Below are 18,982 nucleotides of genomic sequence, written 5' to 3'. Positions count from 1 at the left end.
GCGGGAGCCTGGGGACTCCTCCCTCTCTCCAGGTGTTCTGCATTCCCACATTTCTACCCCTTTCCTGGATCTCGTTTGGTGGGTGTTACCCTTTTTGAGGTCTCAGGATCCTCTGGAACTTGCTGAGGTTATCAGTGAGAGTCCTTCCCTCCCCCACATCATCTCCACCTTCTCTTCTCTTGATTTTCCTTCTGCAGCATTTCTCACATCTGTGCACTCCTTTCCATTCCCTCTCCCACCTCTTATAAGAAAGATGTTACATTTATTTGGCATTATAAAGTTTATGAAGTGCTCTACATGTAATTCCTCTTAATTCAAACAAGTTCATGTCCTCTTAGCTTCCCAACCAGTTTGCCTCCCTGTTACTTTTTTCCAGCTATGCTAATCTGTCCTGAATGCTTTAACTGGATTAATCTTCATAAAATACTCACCTCTGCCTTCACTCAGGAGCCGTTAGCGAGTGCCCTCCTCGCTGCCTGTTGGGTCAAGCTGTGTTCCTTGCTGTGGCATCGCAAGCCCTATGCTTTGTGGTCCCTGTTTTACCACGTGCCGAGTACAGCGCTTGCCGTCTGGGAACATGCCTGGTGTGTCCCTACCTGCGTGCCTCTTTAGCACGCTCAGTCCCTCCTTCATCCTGCCCAGTTCATCTTTTGCAGCCCTGCTCAGAAGTGCTCTCTTCTGTGAAACCGTCCCTGATATACACTAGCTAGAAATGATTTTCTTTCCTTCTGGTGAGAGAAAGCATCTTATTTCCACCTTCCTATGGCATGTAATAATACATTGTCTTGAATTACAGCTATTTGGGTGTTTGTGTATTCTTCCTGTCTTCCTCATTAGAATATCATCTTCTCATGGACGGTATCCTGTTTTCCTTTACATCCTCCACAATTGGGCTAAATAAACAACTTTGGAATTAGTCGGAGAGGTCACTTTGTTAGGAGGTTGGGATTTCCTTTGCCCCGACATTTACCCGCTAAAAGAAGTCAGAGTTTTATAATCCTAGAAAATCCAAAAGGAGTAGGGGCTCTTAGGGAAGAAACATTACCTTCCATGTTCCTTTGTCTTGTCTCAGACGTACGTTGTTCAGGGATATGTCATGGATTGCCTTCCACCCAGTCAGCCTGTGTTCTGCCATTGTGCATGAATAATTTGCTTGGGTGTATTGGTGCCTGATTTTTCTGACTCATTCATTCTCCTCCTTGGGCAATAAAATGATGCCCTGATGGCCTGGACATCTCTGCTTTTGCTGTGAGATTTTTGTATGGTTCCTATGAAACGACTGCTTCTTCCACCTCCCTTTCAGCCAGCAGCTGCCACAGGGAACTCTGTGGCTCACACAGCAGCAGTCGAAAGATGCTCTCACTGCCCACTTCCTGTAGACAAGGAGGTTTTGGTGGGCTGCTCAGGAACAGTGCCAGCTCTGTGTCTGACTGGTGACTGACTCATGAGAAAAGCAGCCTCATGTCTGAAAGATAAGAGCCAACAAATCGCCTCCAGGTGGTGTTAGTTTGGAGGTGACTGACCATTCATTTCCTCTCTCTGGGAGGAGCCGGTGGGGACGGAATCAGTGAATAAGTGGTCTTGCCTGCATTTTTCTCCGGCTATTAGTGAAGCAGCTGAGCAAATGGTTGGTTCTCTCTGCTGGAGTGGCGAGTGGACCCCAGTGCCTTCTGGATGCCTTCTGCGGCTGTCAGGGTAGCAGACTTATGTGTCATCCATCCTGTGTCTTCCCTTCATTACTCTTCTCATTCTCTTGCTAGGAAGTTGGCTGTGTACACCAGGCGAACCCTGCTTGTTCCATTGCTGCCAGGTTTCTCTGTGACCCGGCAAACCTCGTCCCTACTGATTTGGTGTCCTCCAGATCTCTCCGTGACCCAGGCGTTGATCAGAAGCAATGGTTCTGAACCACTGTCCCTTGGCTGGGCTCGGTGGGTCCGGGCAGGTGGGCCTGCCTCTCCTGCCGTCCTCTTCCCTCTCCCCCCTCCTGCCTCGCTCCCATTTCCTGCAGGAGGACGCTCTGCCATCCTGGAGCCGTCAAGCACAGCTTTGCTTTGGCAGCACCGTCGCGCACACACTGGTGGGAGAGGGGACGTGTTTATCACTTTTCCTGGAGATTATCTGTTTAAGCACTTCTCTGACAGTTACAATAACAAGGGCAGTGTGTTGTGTTTCCCAGCAGAAGGACACTTGCTGTTGAAAGATGTATAGCACTAATTAGAAATACATAACATCCGGCCACATGGCAGCCTTCTCCCGGCCGCTCCATTTCCTGATTTCATACAACTTTGACGACAGTTGGTTTATGTTTTCCATGAATATGTTCTCAGAAAAATGAGAAGGTCTCCCTGTTACATAGGAGCGGGAAGAGTGTTTCTGCTTGAGCAGGTATTTGGCCAGAGGAATAGTGGGAGATGTGGTCACCTGCCCATCTGAGAGCATGTGGGAAGGGGCAGAACCAAGTTCAGACTTCAGGTGACTTTCTTGGTAAGAAATATTTCCATCTGACTTCCTTAGCCAGAACCATCCCCCTACACCCTTGAGCAAGCCTGCTTTTGGAAAGAAGGGAAAAGGCTGTTTCACAATGTTAATGAGTTCCTCAGTTCATGTCAGGCTCCAGCTACCTGACACAAAGCCAGAGGAACCCAGGCAAATACCAAGGCGAACAATGCTTTTTCCTTCCCCACCCCACATCACGTGTTGGCCTGGCCCAGCCCGCTCTAGGGATATATACGGGCATCTGTAAGACCGGGACCAGTTTCCTAACCTTAGAGTGGGCGGACCTGGGAATCTGGATGCTGTTTTACTACCCACTTGCATAAGCGTGGGTACGTCTCAAGGACTGGCATCTTACAGCTTTTAGTCCACAGAAGCCGAAGTGAAGCACAGAGCATCTCCTGAAGATACCATAGCACTTAATACATTTCTCCCTGGAGGCACTGGGTCTGAGTTGCCATGGTTACTGGGGGTAAATAAACCGTTTGCAAGGTCCTAAGATTGCAGGGATCCTGTCTTATTTGTAGCTTTGTTCTTCAGCACAGGGTCGAGGACACTGTAGATGCTCAGTGCCTGTGGTACCACTGAGCCTTGGAGGAGGGCAGGCCTTCCAGAAAGTGCTCTGTACGAAGAGTTGACGGAGACCCAGGCGTTCTGACCCCCAGATAGCTGTGATATCACCACCTGCTTGATCAGAGCAGAACAGCTTACTGATTTGTACCTCCCCATCAGTCAAACCAGAACACAGCAGGGAGTGCTGTCAGGCCCTTCCTGGGGAGATGGAGGGGTGGGGGTGGGTGGGTGAAGGGTTGAGGTGACATAACGATGGCCAAGAGCAGAGCAGTCATGAAGCTACCTTTTAGCTGCTGCCCTGAGAGGTAGTTGAGCCCTTCCAGACACAGCAGAGAGGCTCCAGTTGTCACTTCCCCACCTGGTTCCCAGACCTTATTGCAAGAAGCTTTAAAAAGGAGCCAGCCTGGACTCCCCAGAGGCCTCAGTGTCATTGTTCTTAAGCAGTTAGTTCTCCCCCTTGAGCCCTAGCCCTGTGCACTCTGAGAAGGAGTCTAACCTGAGGTTGATGTTCATCATAAAAATAGAAATGGTCTTGGTGAAAGTAATCTCCCTTTGCCCCATCTTATCCTTATCGAGGCTGATGAGCGTGTCTTCTTGTAGTCTTGGGCTTCTGCCAGTCCTTGGAGCTAAGATACCCCCCTCCATCCCTTCTGAGGGCCTTCTGTGTGCAGGTGACTTCTGCCTAAGATGCCCAGTTGATGAGGGGACACTAATGTGTACTCAGTGTGTCAACTACCAGGATGTGGCCTCTACTCCTCCTCTCCTAGTTCCCTCTGTTATGGACTTATTCTCCCATTCTGGGATTTGTTGCTAATTAGAGGCAGGCTGCTGGCAGTGCTTGGCAGGGGCCTGGGCTGAGCTGGGGTGGTACAGACAGTCCTGTTGCCTATAGTAAGGGTGGAGGAGAGCAGTTGGCAACTTTTCCTTGGGATGGCTTACACATCTTCCCCTTCCCTACTTTCCATCCTCCCTGCGCTTTGTTCTTAGATGCTTGTTTTTTGTCTCTCTAGCACAGGGTTAGGGCCTTACCGGAAGAAGAATGAGACTGGTGATCTATTCTAATCACATGGCTTGTTACCACTTCCTTACTGCCTGCCGCAGTTGACCTGGAAAGTTAGAGGGTGACATTTGGGACCACTGGGCATCTGGAAAGATGGTAGGAAAGCCACTATAGAAGAGTTGCTACACTGATGCTATTCATATGTTGGGACCTTCTGAACAGCAGCCCTTTCCTTCTCACCCCCAGGGCTTTCTGAAGTGGTTTGGGGCTGGCTTTGCATACTCCAGTCATGTTTGCTCCTGTGGCCAAGACGGTTAGGAATAACTGTGGTTGTGTAGCATCTCCTGGAGTAAAGACTTCAATTAGGCCCCACTGGAAAGATGAGTATCAATGAGGGGAGAGGCAGGAGGGCTCCCCCTTGGCTACTGAGGTTAAAATGCAAGCAGGGACAGAGATCAAACATGTGGCTAATTATCCGTTTAACACCTGGAGATTCTGGGAGTTCTCCTGTATTCAGACAGAAGGAATTAACAGATCAGCTGCTGCCAAAGCAAGCGAGCCTGGCCCCCGATTCCGTCTCCTGTGCGTATAGGGTGTCTCCTGCGCTGAGGCTGCAGGCTGGACTGCTGCCTTCTGTTTGTCGCCTGTTTCTCTCGAGTCTGGATGATGTGCCTATCAGGGAGGGCCACGGACAAGGGGCAGGTACAGGCAGTGGTTTGAAGGTGTGTATGTAGCTCCCGCTAAAGAATAGCCCTGGCCACCACCAAGGTGGCTCCTTTCCCTGACCTGCAGCCAGAGGGAAGTTGGGCAGGCTGAGAGAGTCAGCGGGTAGGGTGCTAGTACTGGAAACCAGATTTATTTCTTAGCCCTAGCGGAGAGAACTTGTGAAAGTTAAAGCTAACACTGATTAAGTGCTTATTATGTGCCATGCACTGTCCTATATAAAGTTAACTCATGCGGTGAAAAGAGGTTATTTGTTTCATGTGTGTTCTCTGAGGAGGAGGAACAGAGAGAAGGTAAGGATGGAACCAAAGCTTGGTGATTCAAGAAGATAACTTTTAAATGTGTATTTTTCTGATCTTAATTGGTGATTGTATTCCCGCTGTGTATACATTAGAGAGACTGAGTTAATTAAATATGACTTCTTGTTGCTGTTGCTTCACATCCTCAGCAGGCAGCTAAAGGCAGAGAGCATGCAGGTGTGGCTCAGGCTGCTCACCTTGGGGTAGCTGAGCCTGGGGAAGTGATGTGATACAGAATTTACACACGTGAGCCTTACAATAACCTTATTGAGTGCTTACCCACAGGCCGGTCATCGTGGTAAGTGCTTCACGTGCATTACTTTATTTAGCCTTTCGACTACCCTTTGAGAGAGGGAATATTACAACACCAGTCTTAGATGAAGGGCAAGGAGCTCGGTGATACAAGCAAGGACTTGCACCTAGTAAGGTAGGGAAGAGGAGCCCTTGGCCCCCAGGATACTGATGGACTTCCCTTTGCTCCTGCTCAGACTGCTTCTCGGAGGAGTGTCGCTCTGTGATCCAGGAGCAAGCCGCAGCCCTGGGCCTGGCCATGTTTTCTCTCCTGGTGCAGCGCTGCACCGACTTACTGAAGGAATCAGCCAAAGGTAAGCAGATGAGGGGCCCTGACTGGTGGACGTCCCAGCTCCTGGGTCCTGCCCAGACAAGCTCAAAATGCCGCACTGCTTTCTCTGCGTCTTCTCCCTCTACTGCAGGCTTCCTTTTGCCCACCTAACTAGTCCCATTTCCTCTATGGCCCTCTTTCCTCCTTGTAGAAAGGAGAGGAGGCCTCTTTCCTGCTCTCTCTCTTTTCACCTTTAATAGTTAGGATTTTCAATGTACCTCTGAACTACTGCATGTTCCTGCAACTTAAAAAAAAAAGAAAGAAAAATGAGTTTCCCTTGGTGTTCATAATCCATGTTTTGGTTTTCCCCTCTATCTGTATGTCCCTGTTTGTCAGATACCTGGTGGGGGCTATAACCACTGTGGACCAGCCATCTCAGTAGACTCACTGGACCAGAGCAGGGGTTCTTTTTAGCCCTTTGAGCAGTGTCCCCTTATCCGTTAAGGCTGCCCTTAGAATTCCAAGCCTGATTGCTGAGCCGTGTAAGGTAGGTCTGAAGGGCGTACCTTTCTTTCAGCTTCTGGATTAGTTTTGATGAGTGGTGAGGCCCGTCTGTTGTTCCCCTGCCACAACAGCTTTTTTTTTTAATTTTTAAATTTAATCTAATTAATTTTTTTATACAGCAGGTTCTTATTAGTTATCCATTTTATACACATCAGTGTATACATCTCAATCCCAATCTCCCAATTCATCCCACCACCACCACCAGCCCCCCTTCACTTTCCCCCCCTTGGTGTCCATATGTTTGTTCTGTATATCTATCTGTGTGTCTATTTCTGCCCTGCAAACTGGTTCATCTGTACCATTTTTCTAGGTTCCACATATATGCGTTAATACACGATATTTGTTTTTCTCTTTCTGACTTACTTCACTCTGTATGACAGTCTCTACATCCATCCAGGTCTCTACAAATGACCCAATTTCGTTCCTTTTTATGGCTCAGTAATATTCCATTGTATATATGTACCACATCTTCTTTATCCATTCGTCTGTCGATGGGCATTTAGATTGCTTCCATGTCCTGGCTATTGTCAATAGTGCTGCAATGAACACTGGGGTGCATGTGTCTCTTTTTTTTATATGTATAAATTATTTATTTTATTTTTGGCTTTTGGCTGTGTTGCATCTTCGTTGCTGTGCACAGGCTTTCTCCAGTTGCGCTGAGCGGGGGCTACTCTTTGTTGTGGTGCGCCGACTCCTCGTTGTGGCTTCTCTTGTTGCGGAGCATGGGCTCTAGGCGCGCAGGCTTCAGTAGTTGTGGCACGTGGGCTCAGTAGTTGTGGCACGTGGGCTCTAGAGCTCAGGCTCAGTAGTTGTGGCGCACAGGCTTAGTTGCTCCGCAGCATGTGGGATCTTCCCGGGCCAGGGCTCGAACCCGTGTCCCTTGCATTGACAGGCAGATTCTTAACCACTGCACCACCAGGGAAGCCCGCATGTGTCTTTTTGAATTATGGTTTTCTCTGGGAATATGCCCAGTAGTGGGATTGCTGGGTCATATGGTAATTCTATTTTTAGTTCTTTTTTTTTTTTTCTTTTTTTGCGGTACGCGGGCCTCTCACCGCTGCGGCCTCTCCCGTTGCAGAGCACAAGCTCCGGACGCGCAGGCTCAGCGGCCATGGCTCACGGGCCCAGCCGCTCCGCGGCATGTGGGATCTTCCCGGACCGGGGCATGAACCTGCGTCCCCTGCATCGGCAGGCGGACTCTCAACCACCGCGCCACCAGGGAAGCCCTATTTTTAGTTTTTTAAGGAACCTCCATACTGTTCTCCATAGTGGCTGTATCAATTTACGTTCCCACCAGCAATGCAAGAGGGTTCCCTTTTCTCCACACTCTCTCCAGCATTTGTTGTTTGTAGATTTTATGATGATGCCCATTCTAACTGGTGTGAGGTGATACCTCATTGTAGTTTTGATTTGCATTTCTGTAATAATTAGTGATGTTGAGCAGCTTTTCATGTGCTTCTTGGCCATCTGTATGTCTTCTTTGGAGAAATGTCTACTTAGGTCTTCTGCCCATTTTTTGATTGGGTTGTTTGTTTTTTTAATATTGAGCTGCATGAGCTGTTTATATATTTTGGAGATTAATCCTTTGTCCGTTGATTCGTTTGCAAATATTTTCTCCCATACTGAGTGTTGTCTTTTTGTCTTGTTTGTAGTTTCCTTTGCTTTGCAAAAGCTTTTAAGTTTCATTAGGTCCCATTTGTTTATTTTTGTTTTTATTTCCATTACTCTAGGAGGTGGATCAAAAAAGATCTTGCTGTGATTTATGTCCAAGAGTGTTCTTCCTGTGTTTTCCTCTAAGAAGAGTTTTATAGTGTCCGGTCTTACATTTAGGTCTCTAATCCATTTTGAGTTTATTTTTGTGTATGGTGTTAGGGAGTGTTCTAATTTCATTCTTTTACATGGAGCTGTCCAGTTTTCCCAGCACCACTTATTGAAGAAACGGTCTTTTCTCCACTGTATATCCTTGTCTCCTTTGTCATAGATTAGTTGACCATAGGTGCGTGGGTTTATCTCTGGGCTTTCTATCCTGTTCCATTGATCTATATTTCTGTTTTTGTGCCAGTACCATATTGTCTTGATTACTGTAGCTTTGTAGTATAGTCTGGAGTCAGGCAGTCTGATTCCTCCAGGTCCGTTTTTTTCCCTGAAGACTGCTTTGGCTATTTGGGGTCTTTTGTGTCTCCATACAAATTTTAAGATTTCTTGTTCTAGTTCTGTAAAAAATGCCACTGGTAGTGTGATAGGGATTGCATTGAATCTGTAGATTGCTTTGGGTAGCATAGTCATTTTCACAATATTGATTCTTAAAATCCAAGAACATGGTATATCTCTCCATCTGTTTGTATCATCTTTGATTTCTTTCATCAGTGTCTTATAGTTTTCTGAGTACAGGTCTTTTACCTCCTCAGGTAGGTTTATTCCTAGGTATTTTATTCTTTTTATTGCAATGGTGAATGGGATTGTTTCCTTAATTTCTCTTTCTGATCTTTCATTGTTGGTGTATAGGAATGCAAGAGATTTCTGTGCATTAATTTTATATCCTGCAACCTTACCAAATTCATTGATTAGCTCTAGTAGTTTTCTGGTGGCATCTTTAGGATTTTCTATGTATAGTATCATGTCATCTGCAAACAGTGACAGTTTCACTACTCTTTTCCAATTTGTATTCCTTTTATTTCTTTTTCCTCTCTGATTGCTGTGGCTAGGACTTCCAAAACTATGTTGAATAAGAGTGGTGAGAGTGGACATCCTTGTCTTGTTCCTGATCTTAGAGGAAATGCTTTCAGTTTTTCACCACAGAGGATGATGTTTGCTGTGGGTTTGTCATATATGGCCTTTATTATGTTGAGGTAGGTTCCCTCTGTGCCCACCTTCTGGAGAGTTTTTATCATAAATGGGTATTGAATTTTGTCAAAAGCTTTTTCTACATCTATTGAGATGATCATATGGTTTTTATTCTTCAATTTGTTAATATGGTGTATCACACTGATTGTTTTGCATATATTGAAGAATCCTTGCATCCCTGGGATAAATCCCACTTGATCATGGTGTATGATCCTTTGAATGTGTTGTTGGATTCTGTTTGCTAGTATTTTGTTGAGGATTTCTGCATCTATATTCATCAGTGATCTGTAATTTTCTATTTTTATAGTATCTTTGTCTGGTTTTGGTATCAGGGTGATGGTGGCCTCGTAGAATGAGTTTGGGAGTGTTCCTTGCTCTGCAATTTTTTGGAAGAGTTTGAGAAATATCTGTGTTAGCTCTTCTCTAAATGTTTGATGGAATTCACCTGTGAAGCCATCTAGTCCTGGACTTTTGTTTGTTGGAAGATTTTTAATCACAGTTTCAATTTCATTACTTGTGATTGGTCTGTTCATATTTTCTATTTCTTCCTGGTTCAGTCTTGGAACTTTATACCTTTCTAAGAATTTGTCCATTTCTTCCAGGTTGTCCATTTCACTGGCATAGCGTTGCTTGTAGTAGTCTCTTATGATGCTTTGTATTTCTGTGGTGTCTGTTGTAACTTCTCCTTTTTCATTTCTAATTTTATTGATTTGAGTCCTCTCCCTCTTTTTCTTGATGAGTGTGGCTGAAGGTTTATCAATTTTGTTTATCTTCTCAAAGTACCAGCTTTTAGTTTTATTGATGTCTGCTATTGTTTTCTTTGTTTCTATTTCATTTATCTCTGTTCTGATCTTTATGATTTCTTTCCTTCTACTAACTTCGGGTTTTGTTTGTTCTTCTTTCTCCAGTTCCTTTAGATGTAAGGTTAGATGGTTCATTTGAGATTTTTCTTGTTTCTTGAGGTAGGCTTGTATTGGTATAAACTTCCCTCTTAGAACTGCTTTTGCTACATCCCATAGGTTTTGGATTGTCATGTTTTTGTTGTAATTTCTCTCTAGGTATTTTTTGATTTCCTCTGATTTTTTCAGTGATCTCTTGGTTATTTAGTAACGTATTGTTTAGCCTAAATGTGTTTGTGTTTTTTATGTTTTTTTCCCTGTAATTGATTTTTAACCTGATAGCATTGTGGTCGGAAAAGATACTTGATACGATTTCAGTTTTCTTAAATTTACCGAGGCTTGATTTATGACCCAAGATGTGATCTATCCTGGAGAATGTTCTGTGTGCACTTGAGAAGAAAGTGTAATCTGCTGTTTTTGGATGGAATGTCCTATAAATATCTATTAAATCTATCTAGTTTATTGTGTCATTTAAAACTTGTGTTCCCTTATTAATTTTCTGTCTAGATGATCTGTCCATTGGTGTAAGTGAGGTGTTAAAGTCTCCCACTATTATTGTGTTAGTGTTGATTTCCTCTTTTATAGCTGTTAGCAGCTGCCTTATGTATTGAGGTGCTCCTATGTTAGGTGCATGTATTTTTATAATTGTTATATCTTCTTCTTGGATTGATCCCTTGATCATTATGTAGTGTCCTTCTTGTCTCTTGTAACATTCTTTATTTTAAAGTCTATTTTATCTGATACGAGTCTTGCTACTTCAGCTTCCTTTTGATTTCCATTTGCACGGAATATCTTTTTCCATCTCCTCACTTTCAGTCTGTACATGTCCCTAGGTGTGAAGTGGGCCTCTTGTAGACAGCATATATATGGGTCTTGTTTTTGTGTCCATTCAGCGAGCCTGTGTCTTTCGGTTGGAGCATTTAATCCATTCACGTTTGAGGTAATTATCAATATGTATGTTCCTATTACCATTTTCTTAATTGTTATGCATTTGTTTTTGTTGGTCCTTTCCTTCTCTTGTGTTTCCCACTTAGAGAAGTAACTTTAGCATTTGTTGTAGAGCTGGTTTGGTGGTGCTGAATTCTCGTAGCTTTTGCTTGTCTGTAAAGCTTTTGATTTCTCCATTGAATCTGAATGAGATCCTTGCCAGGTAGAGTAATCTTGGTTGTAGGTTCTTCCCTTTCATCACTTTAAATATATCATGCCACTCCCTTCTGGCTTGTAGAGTTTCTGCTGAGAAATCAGCTGTTAACCTTATGGGAGTTCCCTTGTGTGTTATTTGTCGTTTTTCCCTTGTTGCTTTCAATAATTTTTCTTTGTCTTTATTTTTTGTCAATTTGATTACTATGTGTCTCGGCGTGTTTCTCCTTGGGTTTATCCTGCCTGGTACTCTGCGCTTCCTGGACTTGGGTGGCTATTTCCTTTCCCATGTTAGCGAAGTTTTCGACTATAATCTCTTCAAATATTTTCTTGGGTCCTTTCTCTCCCTCTTCTCCTTCTGGGACCCCTATAATGTGAATGTTGTTGCATTTAATGTTGTCCCAGAGGTCTCTTAGGCTGTCTTCATTTCTTTTCATTCTTTTTTCTTTATTCTGTTCTGCAGCAGTGAATTCCACCATTCTGTCTTCCAGGTCACTTATCCGTTCTTCTGCCTCAGTTATTCTGCTATTGATGCCTTCTGGTGTATTTTTCATTTCAGTTATTGTATTGTTCATCTCTGTTTGTTTGTTCTTTAATTCTTCTAGGTCTTCATTTCTTGCATCTTCTTGATCTTTGCCTCCATTCTTTTTCTGAGGTCCTGGATCATCTTCACTGTCATTATTCTTTTTCTGGAAGGTTGCCTATCTCCACTTCATGTAGTTGTTTTTCTGGGGTTTTATCTTGTTCCTTCATCTGGTACATAGCCCTCTGCCTTTTCATCTTGTCTATCTTTCTATGAATGTGGTTTTCCACAGGCTGCAGGATTGTAGTTCTTGCTTCTGCTGTCTGCCCTCTGTTGGATGAGGCTATCTAAGAGGCTTGTGCAAGCTTCCTGATGGGGGGCACTGGTGGTGGGTAGAGCTGTCTGTTGCTCTGGTGGGCAGAGCTCAGTAAAACTTTAATCTGCTTGTCTGCTGATGGGTGGGGCTGGGTTCCCTCCCTGTTGGTTGTTTGGCCTGAGGCTACCCAGCACTGGAGCCTAACGGCTCTTTGGTGGGCTAATGGCGGACTCTGGGAGGGCTCAACCAAGGAGTACTTCCCAGAAGAACTTCTGCTGCCAGTGTCCTTGTCCCCACGGTGAGCCACCCCCCCCACCCCCGCCTCTGCAGGAGATCCTCCAACACAGGCAGGTAGGTCTGTTTCAGTCTCCTATGGGGTCACTGCTCCTTCCCCTGGGTCGCTATGCACACACTACTTTGTGGGTGCCCTCCAAGAGTGGAGTCTCTGTTTCCCCCAGTTCTGTAGAAGTCCTGCAGTCAAATCCCACTAGCCTTCAAAATCTCATTCTCTAGGAATTCCTTCTCCTGTTGCCAGACCCCCAGGTTGGGAAGCCTGACATGGGGCTCAGAACCTTCACTCCAGTGGGTGGACTTCTGTGGTATAAGTGTTCTCCAGTTTGTGAGTCACCCGCCCAACCGTTATGGGATTTGATTTTATTGTGATTGTGCCCCTCCTACCATCTCATTTCGGCTTCTCCTTTGTCTTTGGATGTGGGGTATCTTTTTTGGTGAGTTCCAGTGTCTTCCTGTTGATGATTGTTCAGCAGTTAGTTGTGATTCCAGTGCTCTTGCCAGAGGGGGTGAGTGCACGTCCTTCTACCCTGCCGTCTTGAACCCCGCATCAGCTTTTGTGAATGCCTCTAGCCTCCGGGACTGCCTGTTTTTTGGAGGGACGGTAGGGGTAACTATTTGGAAACAATTTCAAATTTATAGAAGAGTTGCAAGAATAATACTAACAGCTCTCTTACATACCCTTCACCCAGATTCCCTAATTGATAACATTTTACCATATTTGCTTTAAGTTCTCTCTCTTTCCACACACACACCTATACCTAATGGTTATTGTTATTTATTTTTAAATTTTATTTATTTAATTTTATTTTTGGCTGTGTTGGATCTTTGTTGCTGTGCGTGGGCTTTCTCTAGTTGTGGCGAACGGGGGCTACTCTTTGTTGTGGTGCACGGGCTTCTTGTTGCAGAGCACGGGCTCTAGGTGTGTGGGCTTTAGTAGTTGCAGCATGCAGGCTCAGTAGTTGTGGCTCACGGGCTCTGGAGGGCCGGCTCAGTAGTCGTGGCTCATGGACTCTGGAGGGCTGGCTCAGTAGTTGTGGCACACGGGCTTAGTTGCTCCGCGGCATGTGGGATCTTCCCGGACCAGGGCTCGAACCCGTGTCCCCTGCATTGGCAGGTGGAATCTTAACCACTGTGCCACCAGGGAAGTCCCTGTTATTTTTTTTTTATGAACCATTTGATTGTAAGTTACGGACATGGTAGCTTTTTCTCCCCAAATACTTGACTGTGTATTTCCTAGTCATGAGGACATTCTCTTATATCACAGTACTCTTATCATAATCAGGAAGCCAGCATTGATACAGTACTATTATTGAATCTACAGGCCTTATTGAGTTTGTACCAGTTGTCCCAAAAAGAATTTGAAGAAAAAAGTTTCTTTCTGGTCTAGGATCCATTCCAAGATCACACTTTGCATTTAGATGTCATGTCTCTTTAGTCTCCTGCAATCTGGAATGGTTTTTCTGTCTTCCTTTGTCCTTCATGGTCTTAACATTTTTGAAGTGTAGAGGAGATTTACTTTGTAGAATGCCCTAAAATTTGGGTTTCTCTGATACGTCCTCACCATCAAATTCAGGTCGTACAGTTTGGGCATGAACCCTGGTGCCATCTCAGGACTGTGCTGGAGGGAGGCTAAGAGTGGGTGGGGGCAGGGGCTGGAGGCCAGGGTAGCAGCTACAGCCAGGCCACAGGTGGAGCAGAGACAGCTGTCTGCAGGGCGGACCCGGTGCCCTGGTTCTCTCTCTGTCCTGCTTTGCGGAATCCTCTCAGTTGCTGGCACTTGCTCTTCACCTCTGGGCCCAGCTCTCCTGTGGACTTGGCCTCCCTTCCCTAAGAGCTTGCTGCCGACCCAGTGCCCCAGGCCTCACTCGGGGGCCGCAGCAGGCCTAGGCCCAGTTCTCACCCTTTGCCTCTGCAGCTCAGCTGTCCTCTCCTGAGGAGGAGGAGGATCAAGATGACATCAAGGTGTCTTCCTTCGTCCCCGACCTGAAGGAACTGCTCCCCAGTGTGAAAGTCTGGTCGGACTGGATGCTCGGCTATCCAGACACCTGGAATCCTCCGCCCACATCCCTGGATCTGCCCTCACAGTGAGTCAGCCTTGCCCACCCGTGTGCCCACAGCCCCCATCCCGCAGCCCGCTTGTGTCTGTCTTCCCTCTTCATTTGAACTTGGGGTTTCCCCTTCCCTGACGCCCTCCTCGTCCTCTGACGTATTGGGTTGTTTCTGCCTGTTCTCCAGCCTGTTGCTCCTCCTCTCAGTCTCTCTTTCTCTCACACCATAGCTTGCTCTGTTTCGTTCCTTCCCCTCGATCTTGCTAATTTTTACTGCGAACTGTTCATACTCACCGTCTCGGCAGCTGCCTGCTGAGTCTGGGTGGGTGTCAGTCAGTGTGTGTGAGAGACTTGGTTTCTTTCTCTCCCTTTTAGTCTATCTCTGTGCATCTCTCAGGCTCTTGCTGCTTCTCGTGCTGTCCTGCGCACTCTGTCTCCTTGCCTTCCTCTCACGACGTTGTAGTATGTGGGGAATGGTGAGAGCATGCACCCCTCTCTCCCACTCACTTCGTCCCTGTCCCCGCAGCACATCCCGCCCCCTCTCCCTGTCTCTTTGTGTTGATGTGGGATGTGTTGGTCTGGGGAGTATGTGTGTCTGCTGGGTGTTTCTCTGTAAATCTTTTTGTTTGTCCATATGACATGTGGTAAAATATATATATGTGGCAAAGTTTGCCATCTTACGCATTTTTAAGCATACAGTCAGTGGCATGGTACATTCACGTTGCTGTGCAGCCAGGTAGGGATATTTCTTGTGTTTGTAGCGATGTGTGAGTTGTAGATCTGCGTGTGCCTGTTTGGGTCTGGTTGTCTAGTGTGTCTGGTTGTGTGTGTCTGAGTGTGAGAGTGTGTGAGTGTGAGTGTGTGTGTGTGTGTGTGTGTGTGTGTGTGTGTGTGTGTGTGTCCGTCCCCGGGGATTTGTCTATCGAAGGCTCTTTTTTTTTTTTTGCGGTATGCGGGCCTCTCACTGCTGTGGCCTCTCCCGTTGCGGAGCACAGGCTCCGGACGCGCAGGCTCAGCGGCCATGGCTCACGGGCCCAGCCGCTCCGCAGCATGTGGGATCTTCCCGGACCAGGGCACGAACCCGCGTCCCCTGCATCGGCAGGCGGACTCTCAACCACTGCGCCACCAGGGAAGCCCTATCGAAGGCTCTTTTGATGTGCCTTTCCATGTCTGTCTATGTATGTGGGTCCATGTGCTGTGTCCATATCTGTGTCTGCGTCTCTGTCTATCCTGGTGTGTGGATCTCTTTACAGGGTTCCTGTGTCCCTGTGAGGAATCTCTTTCACTGTGTGTCTGTCTCCATGTCTCTGTGTTCATATATATGTCTATGTCTGATTCTTGGGCCATGTCAGTCCATGTCTGCTTCGGTCCTGTCCATGTCTCTCTGCGTGTGGCTGTGTCCTGTGGGAGTGTTTGTATATGTTCCTGAATGTCTGTGCCCAGGACTGCCTGTGTCCATGTCCATATTTGTCTGTGAGTATGTCTCTGTGTGTCAGTCTAGGTCTCTCTGTTGGGGGCAGGGGATTTCTGTATATGTGGATACAGGGGCTGCCTCGCCTGTGTCTCCCTGCCTGCCTCTGCCTGTCCCTCCTGCCTGTCTCAGCTTGTCTTGGCTTGTCCCTGCCTGCCTCTTTGCTTGACTCTGTTTGTCTCTCTCTGCTGTCTGTGTATCTGTTTCAGGGGTCAGCAAGCTATGGCCCATGAGCTCAGAATGGTTTACATTTTTAAATGGCTGAAAAAATAAAATAAAAAGAGTAAGACTTCATGCCTTGTGAAAAGTGTATGGAAGTCCCGTTTCAGTGTCCGTGAAGTTGTGCTGGAACCCAGCCGTGCTTGTTTGTTTACACTTGTCTATGGCTGCTTTCACACTGCAGCAGTGGAGGTGAGTAGTTGTGACAGAGGCCGTATGGTCTGCAGAGCCAGAGCTATTTACTCTCTATCCCATTATAGAAAAAGTTTGCCAGCTCCTCATCTATATCCATGTTCCTATGTGTCTTGTTCTTCTGTACGTTAGGGTCACTGTGTGTGTGTTTGTGTTTGCGTAAGAGTGTCCTAATGTGTGTGCACGTAGGTGCCTGTTTCTGGTCAACTCTGTTGACTGTCCGTCTCTCTCCCTCCCTCTCCCTTACTCTTTCTCTCTTCCTATCTGTCTCTCCCTTGGTGTTTCTGTCTCTCTTTCTCTCTGTTTAACTTTTCCTTCTCCCTTTCTCCCCTCCCTCCATTCCTCCCTCCCCCATCTGCTGTATTGTCTCTGGCAGGTGTAGTGCACTCAGGGTTCCTTCAGGCTCTGTGTTGGGTGTATATGTGTGTGTTTGGGAACAAGCATCCACACCCAGCATCTCATCATTCTTCTCCAGTGCTCTTCCCTGGGAGGGGGAAAATACTGGACGTTGGAGGATGGATACCTAGGATGGTGCCAGTGGCATTTCTAGGGAGTGGGGAGGGGTGCTTCTCTGGGCTGGGGACCAGCCATGTGAGTCTCCCAGACTCATGGGTGACCCACAGAGGGAAGACTGCAGCAGAGATTTCTGGCCAGCAGTTAGACCCTTCTGTGTGGACTATATAGTCTGACTCTTTCCTGCATTTCCTTCGTCCCATTTCTTCCTTGCTCCTCACCCCAGGAAGCACCCCTTGACCATTAAGCCTGCCCTCCCCAGGCAGCTCTAGCTCTGTACCCATGTGAGTGATGCTCACAGCATCAAACAAATCTTTGCAGCTTTCCTGTGAACGCTTCTAGGTTTCAAAATGCACTCCAGGCTGAGGCCGCGTGAGCCAGGGTTGAGCTTGAGCTGGGGAGCTGTGGACACACAAAGGAACAGACCAATCTGCTGGCTAGGGGGCAGCTGTTTGCCAGCAGTGTTCACTGAAGAGTTAACATGTACAGCCTCAAAGTTTTCAGACCCTTAATCTAAGATGCCGACTAGGCAATTTGCAGTTTTGGAAAGAAACTGACAAGGAAGGGCTCTGCTCTCCAAGTATCTGAAGCCACTGCTTCTGAGCATGTGCAGGGGTCACGGAGTGTTCCTCCCTTCCTCTCGGGGGGTGGGGAGGCAGACCATCTGTCCCTGGAGCTTGGCCCTTCTGGGTCACCCCACCTCACAACCTTAGATATGGTCCACCCAGCCCCTGTTTGCCCATATCCTGGCCATCAGGCCTGCTAACTCTCTTCTGCGACCTGTCTCCCTTTATCCCTCCTCCCTCTCCTGCTCCCTTTGGCTTTTGTTTGGCTGAGGAAATGGAAACCTCACACAGGAAGTGCTGGGCTTCATTTGCTTGAGGTGCTGAATCTGTTTTCTCTGTGGATGCTGGAGCAAATGGCCCATTGCCGGCTCATGCGAGCTGCTGCCCATCTTTGGGCAAGGGCTCAATCTGCAGCTGGGCACGTGGTCCAAGTTACATCCATCCCCAGCTGGGCTTCACCTCCAAGGCTACAGAAAGGCAGAGGGGGTTGGGACACTCAAATCAAATTTGCTTAGTCTTTTCAGACTTTTCGGCACAAGGATAGCAAATCTGACCAAATGATATGTTGAATCTGATTGCTTAGTAAACAGGTTCCTGTAGCTGTAACTTACTTTTTGATGAGTCCAGTTTAGGCTAGAGAAGTCAGTGTGGTAGAAAATGGAGTCCCCTCCTGCACTGCCTCCCTTTGCAATCAGGATCAGCGGCTGGTTGTCTCTGGAATGCAAGTTTAAGTATAAAGCGGGGGCTCTGCCATCCTGGGGCCTGACCACAAGGCATGGTGGTTTGAGGGCTGGTGCCACTGTTGGACAGAACAAACCTGGTCTGACCACCACTGAGGGTCATCCCACCTCATAGCCTTCAGATCCAAGCAGTGGAAAGTGGAATAAGAATTTACCTCTCTTCTTTCTAGTTTCTCATGTAATTGCCTAACACTCACCGAGTGAATGCTGTGGTTGAGAGATTGGCAAGGTACGGTAGGTGGTTCTTCTGTAGGTTTCAAAGTGACGTCTTATACCCACTGATCTTCCATACTGTGGAGCCTTTTCTTTTAAGGCCATAGGGAATAACATACTCCAGACAGTTCTGCAGATGTCAGAACAGTCATCCCTCTGACACTCTTAAGGTCCTTGTGCTGCTCTTCATTTTGGAGGGTTTAGGAACGCTCTCAAGAGAGTAGGAAGGAAATGGCTTCCACTTAACGCCTCTCCTTTGCATGTTTTCATTGGTCTTCGCCTGCATTTGTTCTCTGCAAAGACAGATTCCTCACTGATCCTATGATAAGGTGACCAGATAGCCTACATGGTGGTTTGCTTCTCCTCCAGAAATTCCCTGCTCGCAAATTGTCTCCTTGACACATTTGGACCCTTGTTTAATCTTGCTCCCTTCATTCTCTTTCTGTCTTTCATTGTGTTACCATCTCTCCTTGCACAGTTAGTCATTTCAAAGCACCTCCACTTTTTCAGGGGCATTCTAAAGCGCATCAGTAGTCTCCTTGGTTCTCTCCCCTTTGCCCGTATTCCTCTTCTTTCTGGTCAAGTTTACTTTTCCTAGGCAGTAGCCACTTAGGCACATATGGACCACTTAGAATGATGATGACAGAACTTCACTGACACTGCAGAGTGACAAGGGCAGGATTTCAGGGCTGTTTGTGCCTTCCCACAGCAGTGGCACTTAGTAGGTGTGTGTGCTGGAGTCAGCACGGAAGTACGTTGGCTTCCCATTTGTATCTGTCAGGAGTCGTAA

General features: G+C 46.7%; 1 protein-coding gene across 7 annotated transcripts in view; it reads left to right on the top strand.

Moving 5' to 3' along the window:
• The window catches only part of SMG6 (SMG6 nonsense mediated mRNA decay factor), a 238,253-nt gene that overhangs the window by 93,755 nt on the left and 125,516 nt on the right, over nucleotides 1-18,982 (top strand). For 6 of the 7 annotated variants that reach the window (XM_004267048.4, XM_033423246.2, XM_033423243.2 and 3 more), the window contains 2 exons: nucleotides 5,577-5,693; nucleotides 14,146-14,314. In XM_004267048.4, the coding sequence (XP_004267096.1) occupies nucleotides 5,577-5,693; nucleotides 14,146-14,314 (286 nt within the window). Of the gene's footprint in view, nucleotides 1-5,576; nucleotides 5,694-14,145; nucleotides 14,315-18,982 lie in introns of those variants that run through there. The other variant, XM_033423248.2, reaches the window with a different exon arrangement.

Source organism: Orcinus orca, chromosome 19, assembly GCF_937001465.1.
Source record: "Orcinus orca chromosome 19, mOrcOrc1.1, whole genome shotgun sequence".
Lineage (NCBI taxonomy): Eukaryota > Metazoa > Chordata > Mammalia > Artiodactyla > Delphinidae > Orcinus > Orcinus orca.
Note: the sequence above shows the minus strand (reverse complement) of the source record. Positions and strands in the feature narration are given on the sequence as shown.